We start from the raw sequence: 20,218 nt of genomic DNA on the forward strand, positions 1-20,218 counted from the left end.
GAGACTATTTCCCAGGGCAGAAATGGCTAACACGAGGGGTCATAGTTTTAAGCTGGTTGGAGGAAAGTATAGATGGGATGTCAGAGGTGGGTTCTTTACACAGAGAGTTGAGAGAGCATGAAATGCGTTGCCAGCAGCAGTTGTGGAAGCAAGGTCATTGGGGACATTTAAGAAACTGCTGGACATGCATATGGTCACAGAAATTTGAGGGTGCATTCATGAGGATTGATGGTCAGCACAACATCGTGGGCTGAAGGGCCTGTTCTGTGCTGTACTGTTCTATGTTCTAATTGTCTCTGTACAGCAGATTGATTAGCTCAGATGGCTGGAGCATGGTGCAGAACAAACTTACAGTGTGGCTTCAAGCCCTATTCCTGCTGTGTTGTTACTCACAGGAAAACAAATTAAGGAGTTAAACGTCCAGCGAGCACGGACAGAACACAATTATCATCTGCTTATGGTTTAATTAGAAAATATATAGAGCAAGGAGGAAAAGCTGAGTTCAGCAACTGCCATAAAACATTGGCTTTAAATTGTGGAAAGCTTAAAATTTCAAACTAAAGTTTTTTTTTTGCTGCTTTCACTATACACCTTCCCAAGTACGATGCTCAGATAGCCCATCGCTTTGTCATTTCTGTACCTCTCAAAATCTTGGCTCTACTTCAGAAGACAATCAATGGCTAGGACAGTTTTCCTAAGAATTACGTTACATCTTCTAATTGTACAGCCATTGATTCATTTTGTATGCGGGGCTGAATAACAGAAACAAGGCTGAGATTTGCTACTTATCTATTGTCCTCCCAAATGATCGCAGTCCTTTCCCATCAGGTCCCACAGTGGGTGCAGAGTCTTTAAATTGTTTTGGGGCAGAGGTAGATAGACTCTGGATTAGCGGTGGGGGGGGTTGTGTATACAAATTTATTCAAATAAACCAGTGATAATACATCATTGGCAGTGTTAACTCAAATTCCCCAGCCCCTCTCTAACCATCACTGATAGCAACAGGCCATTCAGTTTACACAGGAGTCATTCAGGAAGGAAGGCATGGGGTTTCTTTGAATGACGTACTGCTTGTATTGTAATAGGCCCCAGGGCCTGGGAGTGTAACATTTTACTGTTAAGTGGTACTGCTGCAGCAGCCAAGTCTCACAGACCGCCTTCTGCTGAGCGGGCTTGGAAGTCATCCTTCCTCATCCAGTTCAGATCAGAACGTGTCATGACTTCACATCGGACCAGCAGCATGTCATCTTTCACGTAGGTGCGCTGCTGGAGGGCTTTGAGGTGCAGGAAGGTGACGTAGCCGAAGCCCTTCGGGTTGCGGCACTGAGTAGGCCGCTGGAAGGCCAGCAACTCGGGTTTGCTCTCCATGATCTCCTCGTAGTTCTGCCTGATTGGGCCCTCCGACTGGTCAAGTATAGAGAGCCGGATGGTGCCCTGAAAGGGCCAGCTCAGGTAGCTGTCATATTCACCCTGCATGGTGTGTACAAAGAGTGAGATGTAGTTGGAGCAGCGCTGGGCACTGGGCGACTGCAAGTGCAGACGGAGGCAGAGCTTGTACCCTGGCTTGCCTGTATAAAAGCCAGGGCTGTGCAACACCACTGGCTGATCTTCTGCCTGTGCCTGCAGGTGGTTGGCGAAGTTTTCCACCCTCCAGATAAAAATCCCATTGCACTGCTGGGCCTCCAACTCACGGACGCGTTGCTCCAGCGCCCGGGCACTCCGTTTCAGATCCCCCACCTGGCCGCTCTGTGTCTCCATCTTAGCGGTGAGCTCCCGGATCTGATGATCCTGCCGGACCAGACGGCCCTCCAGTTGCTGGACAGTCTCCCTCAGGTTCTGGATCAGAGGTGAGCAGTCACAAGATGGTGATACCCCAAGTGCTGGCGATGACTGAGAGTGTGAGGCCTGCAGTGATCCAGGGAGTGTCACTGGCTGGAAGTCATCTTCTGAATTCAGGATGTCAATGGATGGCACATGGGAGCTTAGTCCTATGCTTACACTGCGCAGCGTCTGGGCCATCATCCGCATGTGAGCCTGTGTATAATCCTGTAGGTGCATCGCCAGGTCATTCCTCTGCATCTGAACAATTTGAAGCAGGAGAAAGTGAGGACTGCAGATGCTGGAGGTCAGAGTCAAAAAGTGTGGTGCTGGAAAAGCACAGCTGGTCAGGCAACATCCGAGGAGCAGGAGAGTTGACGTTTCAAGCATAAGCCACTTGATCATTCCTGGTGAAGGGCTGATGCCTGAAACATTGGCTCTCCCACTCCTTGGATGCTGCCTGACCAGTTGTGCTTTTCCAGCATGACAATTTGAAGCAGTCATGTTAGCAGGTTGCTACAGCACACATTAAAGTTACTTGGATTTTATAGACAAAGGCAACAAGAAATTACATTTTTATCCTCACCTTATCACTGTAAAATGTCCCAAAGGGTGATTATGAGACAGATTTGATATGAAGCAGCTGTAGACATATTAGAACAGATGCTCAAAATCTTATTAAGGGTATCTCAAAAGAGGACAAAGTAGAAGGATTTGTGGGGAAGTTTACAAGTTAGGCAGCTGTAAGGACAGTCACTAATTCAGTGGAAATGGGAGTTGTGAAAGAGGAAAAGGGGAATTTGTCAGAGGCCAGAATTGGACAGATGGCAAAATCACCTGGGTTTTGCGACCTGGTGAATGAAAGGATGAGAATGTAATGACAATAATATAAATATAGGGTTAAAGAGTAGGAAATCTTTGCAAAAATACAAAAGAAGTGCTTGAAATGTACAGCATTTAAAATAAGGAAAAAGAGTGGTGAACACTTCTGGGTGGGGCATTTGGGCTGGAAGAAATCAGACGGTGTTGCTCACATTCAAATCTTACTGCCTTATAGAAGGTGCCTCAATGTTTACCATTCACTGGGGAGATCTGAATAACTTTGAATTTGTTGCAACATTCAGTTAGATCATGGCCAATCGGTAAATCCAGCCCCAACAACCCACTCTGGCTCAACAAGCCTGTGCTGCACAAAGACACAATCTAGGTATTCCATTTCCAATGGAACACTGGTCTCAACACCTTTTCTACAGGGCTATCTTCTAGTTTTCCACTATTACTTGTGCCTAAGTGCATCTTGACATTAACCTTGAACAGTCCAGCTCTAATATTAAGGTTTTACCCTTGTGCAACTTCCTGCACATTTAAGACTTCCTCCAGGAAGTGTGGGGTGGCACGGTGGCTCAGTAGTTAGCCCTGCTGCCTCTCCGCGCCAGGGACTGGGTGCAACTCCAGCCTTGGGTGACTGTCTGTGAGGGGTTTGCGCGTTTGCCCGTCCTGTCTTCAAGGTGCTCTGGTTTCCTACCACAGTCTAAAGATGTGCAGGTGAGGTGGACTGGTGATGCTAAATTGCCTGCAGTGCCTGGCGATCTGCAGGGTTGATGAATTAGCCATGGGCAATGTGGAGTTACAGAGGGATGGATCTGGGGGTGGGCTGCATTATGGAGGGGCGGTGTGGGACTTGATGGGCTGAATGGCCTGCTTCCGCACTGTCCATGATTCATAAGCATTGTGCTAAGTGTCAATGCATAAACAGAAAGTAACAGGTCAAGAATGTTTGTGAAAAGAAAAGGGGACAACCAGTAGGTTTTATGTGGCTGCAAAACAACTGCAAACTGCCATGGTGATAAGGAACAATCATTCCAGTTCAGGAATTAGAAAGACAAAAGTTGAGTGAAAAATAATTTCTCTCTAGTAGCCAAAGCAGAGAGGTAAATATTTTTTGTACTGTATTTGAGGGTATCCAATTTTGCCTTGTAACTTCAAGCATAGAATTATGAGTAAGCTTCTCCAGCTATCTGCTCTCTACACGCTTCATTCCAAACCACCTTAATCCCTGGAATTGCCAGGACTGTTCTCTGTACTTGTCATAATGTTTCAAGTTCCTGCCTCTCCTCAAGCTCTCTCTCTCTAGCTGAGGGGAGAAGGAGTAACCGTGACTCAGGACTGCCCAATGACCATGAGAAAAGGAGTAATAGTATCAGGAGTACTGTCAGGAACGCAAGTTCAATAATAATAGTAAAAGATTAAGAAGCAAAAGGGATAACTTAGAAGGGAGGAACTTAAAATGATCACTATCACTAGAGAAACAAGTTTTGGGAAAATTCATGGACTAAATGCTGACATGGGTCTGCATCTGAGGGTTTTAAAAGCTGTCAGTCTGTAGATTACAGTTTGCAGTCTTCCAAAATGTCATAGATTCCAGAAAGATCTGACAGATTGGAAAACTGCAAATGCAACGTCTCTAATCATGAAAGGAGCAAGCCAGAAAGCAGGAAACAGTTAGCCAAACTTTCATCATTGGAAAAATAGAGAAGTCCATGACTAAAAGAGTAGGAGCAGGTCATTTAGAGGATCACGATAAATTCATACTGATTCTACCTGATGGTACAAAAGGGAACCTGTGCTTGACAAATTTATGAGAGTCCTTTGGGACAAAAAAAAAGAGGAACCAGAGGAGGAAGTGTATGACATTTGACAAAATGCCACATAAATGCACAGAGGAATCTTTTCCCTTGTGGGAGATATTTCCTATCTGCACATTATTAGAAATTAAGAGGTAATAACTTCTGGGGCTTCGGTTTGTTGTGTGTATCATCAACAGGCTTTGTATAAACTCCTGTTAGTTTAACAACCATTAGCCTTTTAAAATAAATGACATGAAAAATAACAAAAGAACTCACACTCACTTCCTGTTCTAAAACTAGCAGAGATGCAATCATCGGGGTGGGGAGGCAATAATTAATTTATTTCACATCGCTACAAGGTCACGGTAACAGAATCATGCCAGTCCTTTGAAAATGCCTCGAATCACATCTACAATAGCAGGGAATGTTACTGACTCACCTTTTCTGGGCAGCCAAAGGCACTAAAAGTGCAGGGGACGGGTGCTTTTGGACAGTCCAGGTTATAATGGTTCTGCATCTGTTGACAGAATGATTGCACTGAAGTTAAAACCAAGATGTGAGGCATAAATATGGAGGATGGTAATACACGCGATCTCAGTATAGTGACCTCTAGACCTACTCTGGTGTCATTCTTCATCCTTCCAATACCTGGCCACCCCACATCCTCCCACTTCTCTAACAACATAGGCAAATCTAGGGCGGAGGACCTGTTTGGGGACTATCAAGCACTAGGAAGGAAATTGAAGTACAGGTCCTCAAGGGTCATAATCTCCAGATTACTGCCCGAGCCACGTGCCAATTGGTGTAGGGATAAGAAAATTAGGGAAGTAAACACGTGGCTAAGGGATTGGTGTGGGAAAGAGGGATTCCATTTCGTGGGGCATTGGCATCAGTTTTGGAACCGGGGGGATCTGTACCGTTGGGACGGTCTCCACCTGAACCGATCTGGTACCCAATGTTCTAGCGAAGAGGATAAATAAGGTGGTCAGTAGGACTTTAAACTTCTGAGTTGGGGGGAAGGGAAAGTGAAAGCGACAGGGAGTATGGAGGTAAATGGCAAGATAAGGAGGATAACATGTATGCAGGTGGATTTAAGCTTGAGGCAGACTGGGAATGCAACAAAAAGGAAGGATAACGGAGGACATCTTATGACTTCCAATATCTCTAATGATAAGAAAGTTAGCATTAAGGCACTTTACCTGAATGCTTGTAGCATTCGTAACAAAGTAGATGAACTAACGGCACAGATCATCGTGAATGACATCGTGAATCGTCACAGAGACGTGGTTACAGGGGGGTTCAGGACTGGCAGTTAAACATCCAAGGATTTACAACTTATCGAAAAGACAGGGAGGTGGGCAGAGGGGGCGGGGTGGCCTTGTTAGTTAAGAACAAAATTAAATCTATGGCACTGAATGACATAGCGTCGGATGATGTGGAGTCTGTGTGGGTGGAATTGAGGAACCACAAAGGCAAAAAAAAACCATGATGGGAGTTATGTACAGACCTCCTAACAGTGGTCAGGACCAGGGGTGCAACATGTACCGGGAAATAGAGAAGGCATGTCAGAAAGGCAAGGTCACGGTGATCATGGGGAACTTCAATATGCAGGTGGACTGGGTAAATAATGTTGCCAGTGGTTCCAAAGAAAGGGAATTCATGGAATGCTTACAGCTTGGAACAGCTTGTCATGGAGCCCACAAGGGAGCAGGCTATTCTGGACCTAGTGCTATGTAATGAATCAGACTTTATAAAAGATCTTAAAGTAAGGGAACACTTAGGAAGCAGCGATCATAATATGGTAGAGTTCAGCCTGCAGTTTGAAAGAGAGAAGGCAAAATCAGTTGTAATGGTGTTACAGTTAAATAAAGGTAATTATGAGGGCATGAGAGAGAAACTGATGAAAATCGACTGGAAGCAGAGCCGAGCGGGGAAGACAGTAGAGCAAAAATGGCAGGAGTTTGTGGGTATAATTGAGGACACTGTACAGAGGTTCATCCCCAAGAAAAGAAAGATTATCTGGGGAGGGATTAGACAGCCATGGCTGACAAAGGAAGTCAGGAAATGTATCAAAGAAAAAAAGAGATCCTATAAAGTGGCCAAGAGCACTGGGAAATCAGAAGATCGGGAAGGCTACAAAAACAAACAGAGGATAACAAAGAGAGAAATAAGGAAGGAGGGGATCAAATATGAAGGTAGGCTAGCCAGTAATATTAGAAATGATAGTAAAAGTTTCTTTCAATACATAAGAAACAAACGACAGGCAAAAGTAGACACTGGGCCATTTCAAACTGATGCTGTAAGGCTAGTGATGGGAGATAAGGAAATGGCTGGAGAACTTAATAAGTACTTTGCGTCAGTCTTCACAGTGGAAGACATGAGTAATATCCCAACAATTAAAGGGAGTCAGGGGGCTAAGTTGAGTATGGTTGCCATTACAAAAGAGATAGTGCTAGAAAAGCTAAAAGGTCTTAAAATTGACAAATCTCCTGGCCCCGACGGGCTACATCCTAGAGTTCTGAGGGAGGTGGCTGAGGAATTAGCGGAGGCGTTGGTTGAGATCTTTCAAAAGTCACTGGAGCCAGGGAAAGTCCCGGATGATTGGAAGATCGCTGTTGTAACCCCCTTGTTCAAGAAAGGATCAAGACAAAAGATGGAAAATTATAGGTCAATTAGCCTAACCTCGATTGTTGGTAAAATTCTAGAATCCATCATTAAGAATGAGGTTTCTAAATTCTTGGAAGAGCAGAGTCGGATTAGAACAAGTCAACATGGATTTAGTAAGGGGAGGTCGTGCCTGACAAACCTGTTGGAGTTCTTTGAAGAGGTGACAAGTAGGTTAGACCAGGGAAACCCAGTGGATGTGGTCTATCTAGACTTCCAAAAGTCCTTTGATAAGGTGCCACACGGGAGGCTGCTGAGCAAGGTGAGGGCCCATGCTGTTCGAGGTGAGTTACTGGTATGGATTGAGGATTGGCTGTCTGACAGAAGGCAGAGAGTTGGGATAAAAGGTTATTTTTCGGAATGGCAGCCGGTGACAAGCGGTGTCCCGCAGGGTTCAGTGTTGGGGCCGCAGCTGTTCACGTTATATATTAATGATCTGGATGAAGGGACTGGGGGCATTCGAGCGAAGTTTGCCGATGATACGAAGTTAGGTGCACAGGCAGGTAGTACTGAGGAAGTGGGGAGGCTGCAGAAGGATCTAGACAGTTAGGAAGAGTGGTCCAGGAAATGGCTGATGAAATTCAACGTGAGCAAATGTGAGGTCTTGCACTTTGGAAAAAGGAATACAAGCATGGACTACTTTCTAAACGGTGAGAAAATTCATAAAGCCAAAGTACAAAGGGATCTGGGAGTGCTAGTCGAGGATTCTCTAAAGGTAAACATGCAGGTTGAATCCGTGATTAAGAAAGCGAATGCAATGTTGTCATTTATCTCAAAAGGGTTGGAATATAAAAGCAGCGATGTGCTACTTAGCCTTTATAAAGCTCTGGTTAGGCCCCATTTGGAGTACTGTGTCCAATTTTGGGCCCCACCCCTAAGGAGGGACATACTGGCACTGGAGCGTGTCCAGTAGAGATTCACACGGATGATCCCTGGAATGGCAGGTCTAACATACGAGGAACGGCTGAGGATCCTGGTATTGTATTCATTGGAGTTTAGAAGGTTAAGGGGAGACCTAATAGAAACTTACAAGATAATACATGGCTTGGAGAGGGTGGACGCTAGGAAATTGTTTCCGTTAGGCGAGGAGACTAGCACCCATGGGCACAGCCTTAGAATTAGAGGGGATAAATTCAAAACAGAAATGCGGAGACATTTCTTCATTGCTGCGGAGTGCAGTGGAGGCCGGGACGCTAAATGGCTTCAAGGCCGAGATTGATCAATTCTTGATGTCACAAGGAATTAAGGGCTATAGGGAGAATGCTGGTAAGTGGAGTTGAAATGCCCATCAGCCATGATTAAATGGCGGAGTGGAGTCGATGGGCCGAATGGCCTTACTTCCACTCCTATGTCTTATGGTCTTCTCCCCTACTACTGCAGTTCAGACTAACCCTCGACCACAAGTACATCACGTAATTTGTTCTCCTCACTTTAGAGGAAGCCTCACAATCACTAATACAGGTATAGGGATTTCAAATTGAAATTACAGCAGCAACATATCCAGTGACTCTCAGATGTAACATTAAAGAAAATATGACGTGTTTTACATCAGAGGTCATTGTCAGTAGAAAGTTCACAACAGGGTCTAACCTCTTCATAAAATCCCACAGCCAGTGACAACACTGATAAGAATATTGTGAAACTTGAAAGGGTTCATAAAAGATTTACGAGGATGTTGCCAGGGTTGGAGGATCTGAGCTACAGGGAGAGACTGAATAGGCTGGGGCTGTTTTCCCTGGAGCGTCGGAGGCTGAGAGGAGACCTTATAGAGGTTTGTACAATCATAAGGGGCATGGATAGGATAAATAGGCAAAGTCTTTTCCCTGGGGTCGGGGAGTCCAGACTAGAGGGCATAGGTTTAGGGTGAGAGGGGAAAGATACAAAAGGGACCTAAAGGGCAACGTTTTCACACAGAGGGTGGTACATGCATGGTTTAGCCACTGTTGGAATATTGCATGCAGTTCTGATCTCCTTCCCATTGGAAAGATGATGTGAAACTTGAAAGGGTTCAGAAAAGATTTACAAGGATGTTGCCAGGGTTGGAGGATTTGAGCTACAGGGAGAGACTGCATAGGTTGGGGCTGTTTTCCCTGGAGCGTCGTAGGCTGAGGGGTGACCTTATAGAGGTTTATTAAATCATGAGGGTCTTGGATAGGGTAAATAGACAAGGTCTTTTCCCTGGGGTGGGGAAGTCCAGAACTAGAGGGCATAGGTTTAGGGTGAGAGGGGAAAAATTTAAAAGGGACCTAAAGGGCAACTTTTTCACACAGAGGATGGTGCATGTATGGAATGAGCTGCCAGAGGATGTGGTGGAGGCTGGTACAATTGCAACATTTAAAAGGCATGTGGATTGATATATGAATGGGAAGGGTTTGGAGGGATATGGGCCAAGAGCTGGCAAATGGGACTAGATTAGGTTAGGATATCTGGTCAGCGTGGACTGAAGGATTTGTTTCCGTGCTGTACATCTCTATGACTCTAAGTGAAATGGGAAAAAAAAAAGACTGTTTTAAAAGCCAAAGATGTGGAATGGACTACTGCACTTTTAAAAGCAAGTTACCTACATTTGTTTAAATTGTTTACATTGCTGTTAGTTGACTGGTCTGTGAAATGGTCACCAGTTACTGATGACAAAGGCTTTCCGTCTGCCAATAGTCATGTGATTGGCTCTTAGATAGCTGAACAAGCCTAAAGAAAGCCACTTTATTTCCCCCCCATCAGGTTGCCTTAATTGGTAAGCTTTAACTAATATGTCAGCAACCTTTATAAATGTGAACCGGTCACCCTGCGCCTCCTGTAAACAAGTGAAAGTCCCTGGAGAAAGAAGATCAAGGAGCAGTACATTTTGCCAAACCAAAATAAGCTCCTCAGTTCAGAGACCATTGAACAGCCTTCCCAGTCTTTCCCTTCATCCACAGCATCTATTTTTCTCTGTCTGTTTGCAAGTATGTGTAGGGAAAGTTTATAAAAGAGAGTTAAGTTTTAACTAGTACAATTATATGTCAATGTTCACAATTATTTACTTGGAGCTGGAACCTATTTACTTGGAATAAACAGTATGTCTCGCTATACTTGGTTTGTGCTTTTTGTCAACCTGGATCTAAAAGATAGATAAATTGGAGAATTTTGCATATACAACCTTACTAAAAAATTCTCCCAATGAATATTGGGAAAGCCAAAGCTCTTCTTTCAAACTTCATTCCTTAATCATCAAATCCATCCACTTCAATTGCAAGCTGATTAGATCAAACCAGATGACAAAGACACTGGATGTCAAACCTGACTCCAAGATATACTTCCCAGCACATATCCACACCACTGCCTCTAACTCTGTAACATTACTGAACTCTATCCTTCAATCAGCTTATCTTCTGTTGAAACTCTCAGCTATTCCTTTGTCACTTCCACAGCTGACCATTCCAATGCCCCTGTCGATCCTTTGTAAAGCTGAGACAATCCAGACTCCAATGCCAGTGTCTTAACTCACGTCAAGGCATAGCTGTCATCACATTTCAGCAGCTCTGTGCTCACAGACATGCAATGACCCCAAGGTAAGCAAAATCTCAATTTTAAAATTCAATTTGTTTCCAAGTCCCACCCTGGCCTGTCCCTTCCCAATTTCTGCAGTCCCTCTAACTTGTCAATTCTGTGAGATGTGTGTGCTCCTCCATTTCTGGACTTATAGAACACCCTCAGTTTTAACCAGTCTGATGATGATAACTGTGTTTGAAGCTGTCAAAGTTCTAAACATTGGAATTCTCTCCCTATCTTTCCTCTTTTAAGATGCTCCTTAAAACCAACCCTCTAATATCAATTATATGGCTTACTGTCAAGGTTTGAAACAACAATCCATTGAAATAACTTAACCTGCTGTATGAATTGTTACTGTCATTGCTATCAGTGAGCAATATATTTGCCCGCAAGTATGACTGTTGTCAATGAAGTGTCTATCAATTCAGCTACTGACAATAGACGAGTGGGTTATAATTGGTCAGATTGAATCCGGCCTATTTTCCATGTTAAATGTACAGCAAGGTGACTTTCTTTGCCAGATAGATGTCAGTGTTATAAATGCGCTGGAAACAATTTGGATAAAGGCACGGCTAATTTAGATCTCAAGTCTTCAGCACTACAGCCAGTTCTGGTTATTAGGATCCACTGCTTTTGCTGTAACTAGCATTTTCATGTGTGTGAAAGTTTTGTCAAAACGCTTCCACAGACTGCCCAAGGTTTAAGGCAGCAACTCGCCTGCCATTTCCAGAGGACATATGGCTTTGCCCACAATAGGTGAATTATATTCAGAAAGGTTCTGTCTAGGACTTTTGTTAGAGCAGTAAAAGTTTTATTAACCGGAACCAGGTATGTGCCGATTGATCAAATATGGGTCGCTCTGTTATAACGTGTGTTCCATCAATGTGAGTTCACTGTAACGCGATTGATGAATTGGGCACGCTGTTTCTACAGCGCAAACTTTTAAATCATGTGTTGGCCGTAACACGATTACAGCGGCAACAGTTTAAGCGCTGTCTCTAAAGCGCAATTTTTCTATAATGCCGGGTTGCACAAGAACTGACTGTATTTCGGATAATCAAAAGGTGGCATGAGTTAAGACACTGGCATTGGAGTCTGGATTGTCTCAGCTATACAGAGGATCAACAGAGGTATTGGAATGGTCAGCTGTGGAAGTGACAAAGGAATAGCTGAGAGTTTCAACAGAAGATAAGCTGATTGAAGGATAGAGTTCAGTAATGTTACAGAGTTAGAGGCAGTGGTGTGGATATGTGCTGGGAAGTATATCTTGGAGTCAGGTTTGACATCCAGTGTCTTTGTCATCTGGTTTGATAATCAATGTAAAAACACACACTAAGTAAGAGAAACATAATGTGGGGGTATACACATCACTATTATACTTAATTTACAATACAAACCACTTAAATAATAAGGCAACTTGGCCTTACATAAAACTTACCAGCAGAGCACTTACCACCCTCAGTTGACTACTCAGACATCACGGAGATTGCAATAATACAATAAACGTTCGGTCTTTCAGGTATATAATTTTTGCCAGTTCATAATGTTGGCTGCATCTACCACTGCATCTGACTGGGTCCACTCACCTGTTCTCGGATTAGCTCCATGTTGCAGTATTCACAGGTAACGTTGGCCAAAGGACAATTCTGATCATGACCCTAAATCGTAAACAAAATGCACAGTTCAATAAAAGCCAAACAGCAACATTCATGCAGACTAGGAATCAAGATCAGGGTTTATCTGCTGGATAATATTGTCTAAATTATAGTCAATTCACTGAAATTGGCTAGAGGTTTGGTCCATAGGAATTCTGCATCATTAGGAATGAATAGTTTAAGAGATCGCATAAGGGCCCTCCTATGGAGTAGTAGTAGTGTCCTTACCCCTGAACCGAGGGGCCTGGGTAACCAGCAAGTTTTACAACTTGAAAATCAAGTGTTGGATATTGTTAAGTTGTGATACAATGTTGCTTTTGAAGCTGTAAGAACTTAAGACTGAGCAAGTACCAAGAGTGTTTTGAGTGAAGGAAATTTGGCTTGACACCAATCCTCTGATTGGTTGAGCTGCAGAGTGCTATAAAGTCATAAATGCCAGAGCAGAGGAGGAAAACAACTGGAGCTTGCAGACAGCAAACATCCATCTTGCATGCTGCATGCAGGAAAAAAGGGGAATAAAAAGCCCCAAGAAAGCTTAAAAGAAAGAATTCCAAAACAAGAAATGACCCATGACCATCTGATTAACCATTAAGTTGCAGAATGACTGTCACCCTACAAGCAACAAGTTGTCCTTGTAAAACTTAAAAGGACTGTTAGAAAATAACTTTCCACCCTCTAATCTGGACTTCTGATATTTGGAACTGTTTTTACCCTATATATATTTTTAATCCATTGTATGTGTTCAAGTTTGTCTTTTGTCTGACTTAATTGTGATTGTGTGTGTACGTGCGTGCGCGTGCATGTGTGTGTATTTGGGGGATTTTGAAGGTGTAAAATTGAAGTTGCATAGTAGCAAATTCAAAATCCTTTTGTCATTGCTCAAGTTACTTCTGTTACTGACAAAACCTAGTTTGAATTGCTTTTGCCCTGAATAAGAGTCAGGCAAATTGATCGTTTTAGTTTCTCACTGGGATTTTACACACTTATGCATTTTATGACAACTTGTGGGATGATGGGGCATGGTTATTGGCATACATTTCCCAATAAAGTTGTCACAATGTAAGGGTGTATGAGCTACTGGAAGGTAATATAATGTAAGGAAAATTGGAAGGGTTTTGGTCAATGGAATGTCACGTAGTGGAGATAAATGGGAGTGTTTGGATAATTAAAGTGTTCCTTGTTGCTAATTTCAGGACTGATATGTTTTAGAAGTATAACTTAAAAGTATAACTTTTAAGTCTTTAATTCTCAAACTACATGAGAGATAAATGAAAACATAAGTTTCAGAAACTGATGAAGAAGCCTCGAGCAATTGCAAATCAACAATTAGTTCAGAAATTGGAAGTGGACATTAAACAATGTCATGGAGGCAGGATGGCCATTATTTAAAAATCTTTTGAGTTATCCAGAACAAAGGGGCAGTTTGAGAATTGGAGGCAATTAGTTTAAATCTCCATCTGGGACATCCACAGGATAGATTAGAGAGAGCTGGGCTCTTGTTGCAATGTGGTAATAGCCCAACTTTTGACAGGAGACTTGAGCCTTCAAGTCCCTCCTGCTCTATAGGTGTGTCATAACATGTCTGAAGAGGTTGATTAAAAAGAAAATTACAGAGAGATTTGAGGGTGTTTTGTGGTGCAGTGGCACAGCCCTTTCCTTTGAGCTAGGAGGTTTCAAGTCCCACCTGCTCCAGAGGTATGCAAAAACATCTCTGTACACGTGATTTAGAAAACTTAAAAAAATTACTGAGTTTTTTTGCTTTTGGATTTGATTTGTGTGATTTCACTCAAATGAGCAACTCAAGGGTGGGTCAGCAATTCTAAAGCAGCTGAAACCAGAAGTGTTTGAATTTTGACTCACTAACCAACAGCGTGGGGAACATTACGTCGAGATTTTAGTTTTTAAAGAGTAGGTACTCTTAAAAAGACGAAAAGTGTTTTGTGAAATGTTATGGCATAGACTTTCTTTGCCATAGTAATTCTTTCAGTCAATAGCGACGTTCATGTTTAAGAAATTACTGGAATGTGCAGAGATTGTAATAGTAGTTCTGTCTATTGTATGGTGTAAGACGTTATGTTATGAGGTGTTAAGTAGTTAAGTAGTTGAGAGTGTCCATAAATTGACCAGCTAATCATTGGATAAATGATTACTACATAAAATCTTCAGTAGTTCAGTGTTGAGAAGCAGAAACATCATGGGTAGAAGAATAAAACAGTATTCGGCTTTCAACGATGACCAAAAACATTTAACGTAAACCTCTTGATTTGTAGTCTACTGACTACACACATAGATAATTCTATTTCTGGCACAAAAAAGTAAAAATAAAGAAATATAAAGGGAAAGTTTTGGATAGAATGCATTTGGCTTGCGTTTTCTATAACTAAACCAATTAAAGTACAGATTCTGATTTAAGGCTAATTGTGAGATACTGCCCCCTGGTGCAGATACTGCAGAGTTGCGCAAGTACAGTATGTTCAATTCTAACTGATTTTTAATTTTCAAATCTAATTTTTGCTTCCTTTTTGCACCACACTGTACAATGCAATCATTGGAGCCAGGAAATCTGCCAGTCGTCTACCATTATTAACCACCCACTAATTAGTGAGTAAAAAGTCTGTCCTCTTGAAAAACTGTTATTTAACTTTAATTTGAGGGAGCACATTGTCCTGGCTTGGCATCCTTCCTCAAAAAGATTAGCAGCTCATGATTGAGCCCACAGGATGCAGCCATCATCCTTTATCCTGACTCCTGCAGATAGCACAAGTTCAAGTCAATTTAAGGACTAAATTTAGAAATCACCATGATATTGTGGCCGAAAGAACCCTATTTATAGAGTCAGACAGCACCAAAACAGACACTTTCGTCCAACTCGTCTTTGCTGACTACGTTTTTCAAGTTGGACTAGTCCCATTCACCTGCATTTGGCCTGTATCCCTCTAAAACTTTCCTATTCATGTACCTGTCCAAGTGTCTTTCAAACGTTGTAACTGTACCTACGTCTATCACTTCCTCTGACAGTTGATTCGACATCTGAATCACCCTGTGTGTGAAAAGGTTGTCCTGAGCTCCCTTTAAAACCTTTCTCCACTCACCTGAAAATTATGCCCTCTAGTTTTGGACTCCCCTATCCTAGGGAAAAGGCCGTCGTTATTCGCTTTATCTGTACCCCTCATGATTTTACAAAACCTCTATTAGGTTATCCGTCAATCTCCTAGGCTCCAGTGAAAAAGGTCCCAGCCTATCCAGCCTCTCCTTATTACTCAAAACCTCCAGTCCCAGTAACATCCTTGCAAATCTTTTCGTCACCCTCTCCAATTTAGTAATATCCTTCCTATTACGGGGTGACCAGAACTGTACACAGCACTCCAGAAGTGGCCTTAACAACAGCCGAGACAACTGCAACATGACATTCCAACTCCTACACTCAAATGGTCTGAGCAATGAAGGCAAGCATGCTAACTGCCTTCTTTACCATCCTGTCCAACTGTGATGCAACTTTCAAGGAACTATGTACCTGAACCCCTAGGTCACTCTTACTCAATAACACTTCCCAGTGCCCTACCATCAACTGCATAAGGCTTCCCCCTTGTTTAACCTACCAAGATGAAAAACCCACAGTTATCTAAATTAAACTCCATCTGCCACGCCTCTGCTCATCGGCCTAACTGATCAAAGTCCCTTTGTCATCTTAGATAACCTTCTTCACTGTCTACCATACCACCAATTTGGTGTCATCCACAAACTTACTAAGCATGCTTCCTATATTCTCATCCAAATCGTTGAGACAAATTATAAGCAACAGCAGACCCAGCATCAAGGGAAGTCTGGTTATAACTATTTTATCTTCACCTCATCACAGAATTGTTGGAGTGCAGGAGGAGGTCATTAGGTCCATCGTGCCCGCACCAGCTCTTCAAATGAGCAATTCACTTTGTGCTGCTCTCTCGCCTCCTCAGTGATCCTACACGTTCTTCCCATTCCGGACAACAGTGTAATTCCCATCTGAATGCTGCGATTGAAACTGCCTCCACCAAAGGCCTTTGTAGGAAAGGGGCCAGGTAGCTGACTTCACAAGAGCCAATGTTAAGTGAGATACCTGACCCAAGGTGACTTCCATCAAATTTCCTCCTTTGCTTTGTGTCAGGGCTACCAAGAGTACACAGCTCAATTTATGCAAAATAAAAACTTCACCAGCAGCACATCAGCAGACTGACTTTAAGATGCAACCTTACTACTTAAAAACTGGAGTGTGACCTACATGTTACAAACACTGATAACACTACATGGGCTATCCAATACATTTTATCCTCTGCTATTTGTATTACATCAACAAAATAAAGTCACTTTCCTGTTGTTGAGTACGATGACAATGCTGTGTTAGGACAGTCAAGTCAAGAAGTGTAAGGCATTAAGGTTCCATTAAAAAACAGGATTAGGGGATCATCATACACTGTGTAAACTCTGAACTCAGTCATGAGGCTGCAGTAGCACTCTTGCTGCTATGTCAGAAGGTTACGGGTTCATATCTGACTCCAATGACCTGGATATATAATCTAGGCTGACACACTTCAATACAGTACTGATAAACAGAGGAGCTGACTTTCAGATGAAAAGATAAACTTGGCTCCATCTTCCCTTGAGATGATCACAAATGATCCCACAGCATCATTTTGAGAAACATCAGGGGACACCTTGCTGATGCCTTGAGTAATATTTACTCCACAACCAACACTGCTAAATTATTAGTAAAAACAGAAATTGCTGGAGAATCTCAGCAGGTCCCACAGCATCTGTGGAGAGAGAAAAAGAGTCAAGATTCAAATCTGATAGGACCTTTTTTTTTCAAAACCGAAAGTTCACACTAGACTCAAGATGTTAAGTCACTTCTCTTTCCACAGTTGCTGCCAGACCTGCTGAGTTTCTATTGTTATTTCAAGTTTCCAGCATCTGCAGTATTTTTCTTTCATTGCTAAAATACCGCCCCGTCATTATCACTTTGTTGTACGTGGGAACTTGCCGTGTAAAAATTATCAGCCATGTTCCTGACGACACTTCAGGAACTGCTTCATTGAGTGCATGGCCACTGACGTTGTGAAAGGGAACACATAAATACTAGACCTTGTTGGTGCTGATGGAGAGCAGAGCCACCAGTCAGTTCTAACATACCTGACATCCATCATCTCTCCTGGCCCCTAATTCTTTATCTCTGCAGAATGAGCAGGGAGTGGATACAGCGAGAGTGATGACACTCTCTCAGACACATTTTTTTCAGATTAGATTCCCTACAGTGTGGAAACAGGCCCTTTGACCCAACAAGTCCACACCGACCCTCTGAAGAGCAACCCACCCAGACCTATTCCCCCTACATTTGCCCCTTCACCTAACACTACGGGCAATTTAGCATAGCCAATTCACCTAACCTGTTACACATCTTTGGATTGTGGGAGGAAACCAGAGCACCCGGAGGAAACCCACACAGACACGGGGAGAATGTGTAAACTTCACACAGGCAGTCACCCGAGGCTGGAATCGAGCCTGGGACCCTAGTGCTCTGAGGCAGCAGTGCTAACCACTGAGCCAATGTGCCGTCCTTAAGAGCAGCAAACGGGCAGAATCCTGCGAAAAGACGTCTTTCAGCCTCCATGTTTATGGAATATCGGAAACAGCAACTATCACACCAGAACAATGAAGAAAGGGGAACAAAACAAAAACATTTTTGAATGGGGAAGTGATACTGGACTTATCTGCTAATGGCAGGAAGACCACAGACCAGGTGGGATGCCTGCTTTCCCAGTTGGAGGAAGGTAGAGACGTGGAGTGACAGGGTTTGAAAAAGAAAGGTAGCCTGCCTTTTTGTCCTGAAAGGCCATCAGCATGGCACAGTTCTCACAGGCAACACGTCTCTTAGGACAGTCCGATTCCATGTGCTCCTGCAGCTCCTTTCGCCAGAGCAAAGCATCACATTGATGACAGTCAACAAAGGTGTATTCGCACTGCTCTTGGTGTTCCTGCAACACACACACAACACAAGGAGGCTCACTAGCAAAGAAACCCCCAGATTTCTTACTGCTGTAAGTCATCAAAAATACACAGCTGACACCAAAACCTAGCTTAAATTTTATTTAGCAGGTCAATAATGCTCTCCCCACCCAGAGATGACCTTGAGTTTTGGTCACATCAGAGCAATCTGACTATAACTGATTGAAATGGTGATTGAAACGCTTTCCCCAGCAGTAAGGAAACTTGTATTGCCCACAATACTGAGCAGTATTTGTTTAAACCAGCTCAGCTCTTGTCAAACTTCACTTGCTCCTACCCTGACTGCAACCTCTCCCCACTTCACGATCAGACTAGATGAGACTAGATTCCCTACAGTGTGGAAACAGGCCTTTCGGCCCAACCATTCCACAACCCCCCCGAAGAGTATCCCACCCAGACCCATTTCCCTCTGACTAATACACCTAGCATATCTGGGCAACTTAGCATGGGCAATTTAGCATGGCCAATTCACCTGATCTGCACATCTTTGGACTGTGGGAGGAAACCGGAGCACCCGGAGGAAACCCACGCAGACACGGGGAGAACGTGCAAACTCCACACAGACAGTCACCCGAGGCTAGAATTGGACCTGGGACCCTGGTTCTGTGAGGCAGCAGTGCTAACCACTGAGCCACCGTGCCACCCTGAGTCTTGCCACTAATTCAGAATCAAGTTGTGTGTGGAAGTGCACTGATAAGGGCTGTGCAGCTAATGACCACAGAAGGTCCAAATCAGAGTGAATCTGAAGAGTCAATTACCACACTAGGCAGGGCTGTGACATACTGAAACTGGCTGGTGCTTTGACATCACACTGAGAAACAACGGACCTTGTGGAGTTTATATTGACCATCTGTAGATGGAGAATAAAATTAAGTTTAAAGGAAAAACCATACAGTTTAAAACAGGGAGCTCCCTCTCTTATTTCAGCAAGTAATGTCCAATACGAATTAGGTATGCAACTTGTTAAAGAAAACAAAATAATCAACATCAATAAATCAGAGTGGTGACAATAGCCCTGATCAATGGGTAATAAAAAATAACTAACCTCTAAATGTCGTAGCTCCATTTTCTGATAGCAGCCCTTGTTGGGACACTTGACTATAAGGGAAAGAATTTCCCGTTTTGCAAAATTATCTGGAAAAAGTTGGGCTTCGGTCAACATCTCATTATCCACAGGGCACTTGTGTCCAGCATCCCTGTAAGATTTCATAAAACATAAAAAGTGTAGTTAAAAGCCTCATGCAAGTCTCTTTTTGCACTCCCCACCCCTGCAGCAATGGGTTTTTGATGGTATTGACTGGGAGATAAACAGTGGTCCATAAACTGGGAAGGATTCTCCTGGTCTTCTTTGAATAGTGCTGAGGAATAATTTACATTCACATGAAGGGACAGCCAAAGTCCATTTTAACATCATGTCTAAAGGACAGCACCAGCGATAGTGCATCCCTCCCTCAGTTCTGCTCCAAAGTCTCAGCCAGGAATACTCAGGAATGTGGCTTCAACCCACATCCTTCTGATTGAGCAGTGAGACCCAGCAGCAAGACTGACACTATACAACGGGGTCCCCAGTTTAAAAACAACTGACTTGTGAGAGTTCATACTGACAAAAGGAGCCCGACATTTTCTGTGTTTACGAATGGCTCCTTTCCACTGTCCTGCATGGTGTTCTGACTTGAGTGCAAATCAACTTGCGATTGGATTCCAGAGCGGAATCTGCTCGCAACACAAGGGCAGCCTGTGTATAAAAACTGTGAAAAACCACTGCATCAGTCCTGGAATACTTTGTTCACATTTCATGTAATATTACTGCTCCCCTGGCTCTAACACAAGCTTAAAATATCAGGAATAGAAATAAAAACCACATTCTTCCTAGATTTTTATTTC

General features: G+C 43.2%; 1 protein-coding gene across 2 annotated transcripts in view; it reads right to left on the reverse strand.

The window, feature by feature from the left end:
- Positions 1-900: 900 nt before the first annotated feature.
- The window catches only part of traf6 (TNF receptor-associated factor 6), a 53,026-nt gene continuing 33,708 nt past the window's right edge, over positions 901-20,218 (reverse strand). For both annotated transcript variants that reach the window (XM_087996771.1, XM_043706225.2), the window contains exons 4-8: positions 19,380-19,530; positions 18,145-18,303; positions 12,227-12,298; positions 4,885-4,962; positions 901-2,079 (exon numbers count right to left, since the gene is read on the reverse strand). In XM_087996771.1, the coding sequence (XP_087852897.1) occupies positions 1,147-2,079; positions 4,885-4,962; positions 12,227-12,298; positions 18,145-18,303; positions 19,380-19,530 (1,393 nt within the window). In that variant the 3' untranslated portion in view covers positions 901-1,146. The remainder of the gene's footprint in view (positions 2,080-4,884; positions 4,963-12,226; positions 12,299-18,144; positions 18,304-19,379; positions 19,531-20,218) is intronic.

This window comes from Chiloscyllium plagiosum, unplaced genomic scaffold (genome assembly GCF_037043375.1).
Source record: "Chiloscyllium plagiosum isolate Xiang-an unplaced genomic scaffold, Cpla_swu_hap1 HiC_scaffold_18, whole genome shotgun sequence".
NCBI classification, from domain to species: Eukaryota; Metazoa; Chordata; class Chondrichthyes; order Orectolobiformes; family Hemiscylliidae; genus Chiloscyllium; species Chiloscyllium plagiosum.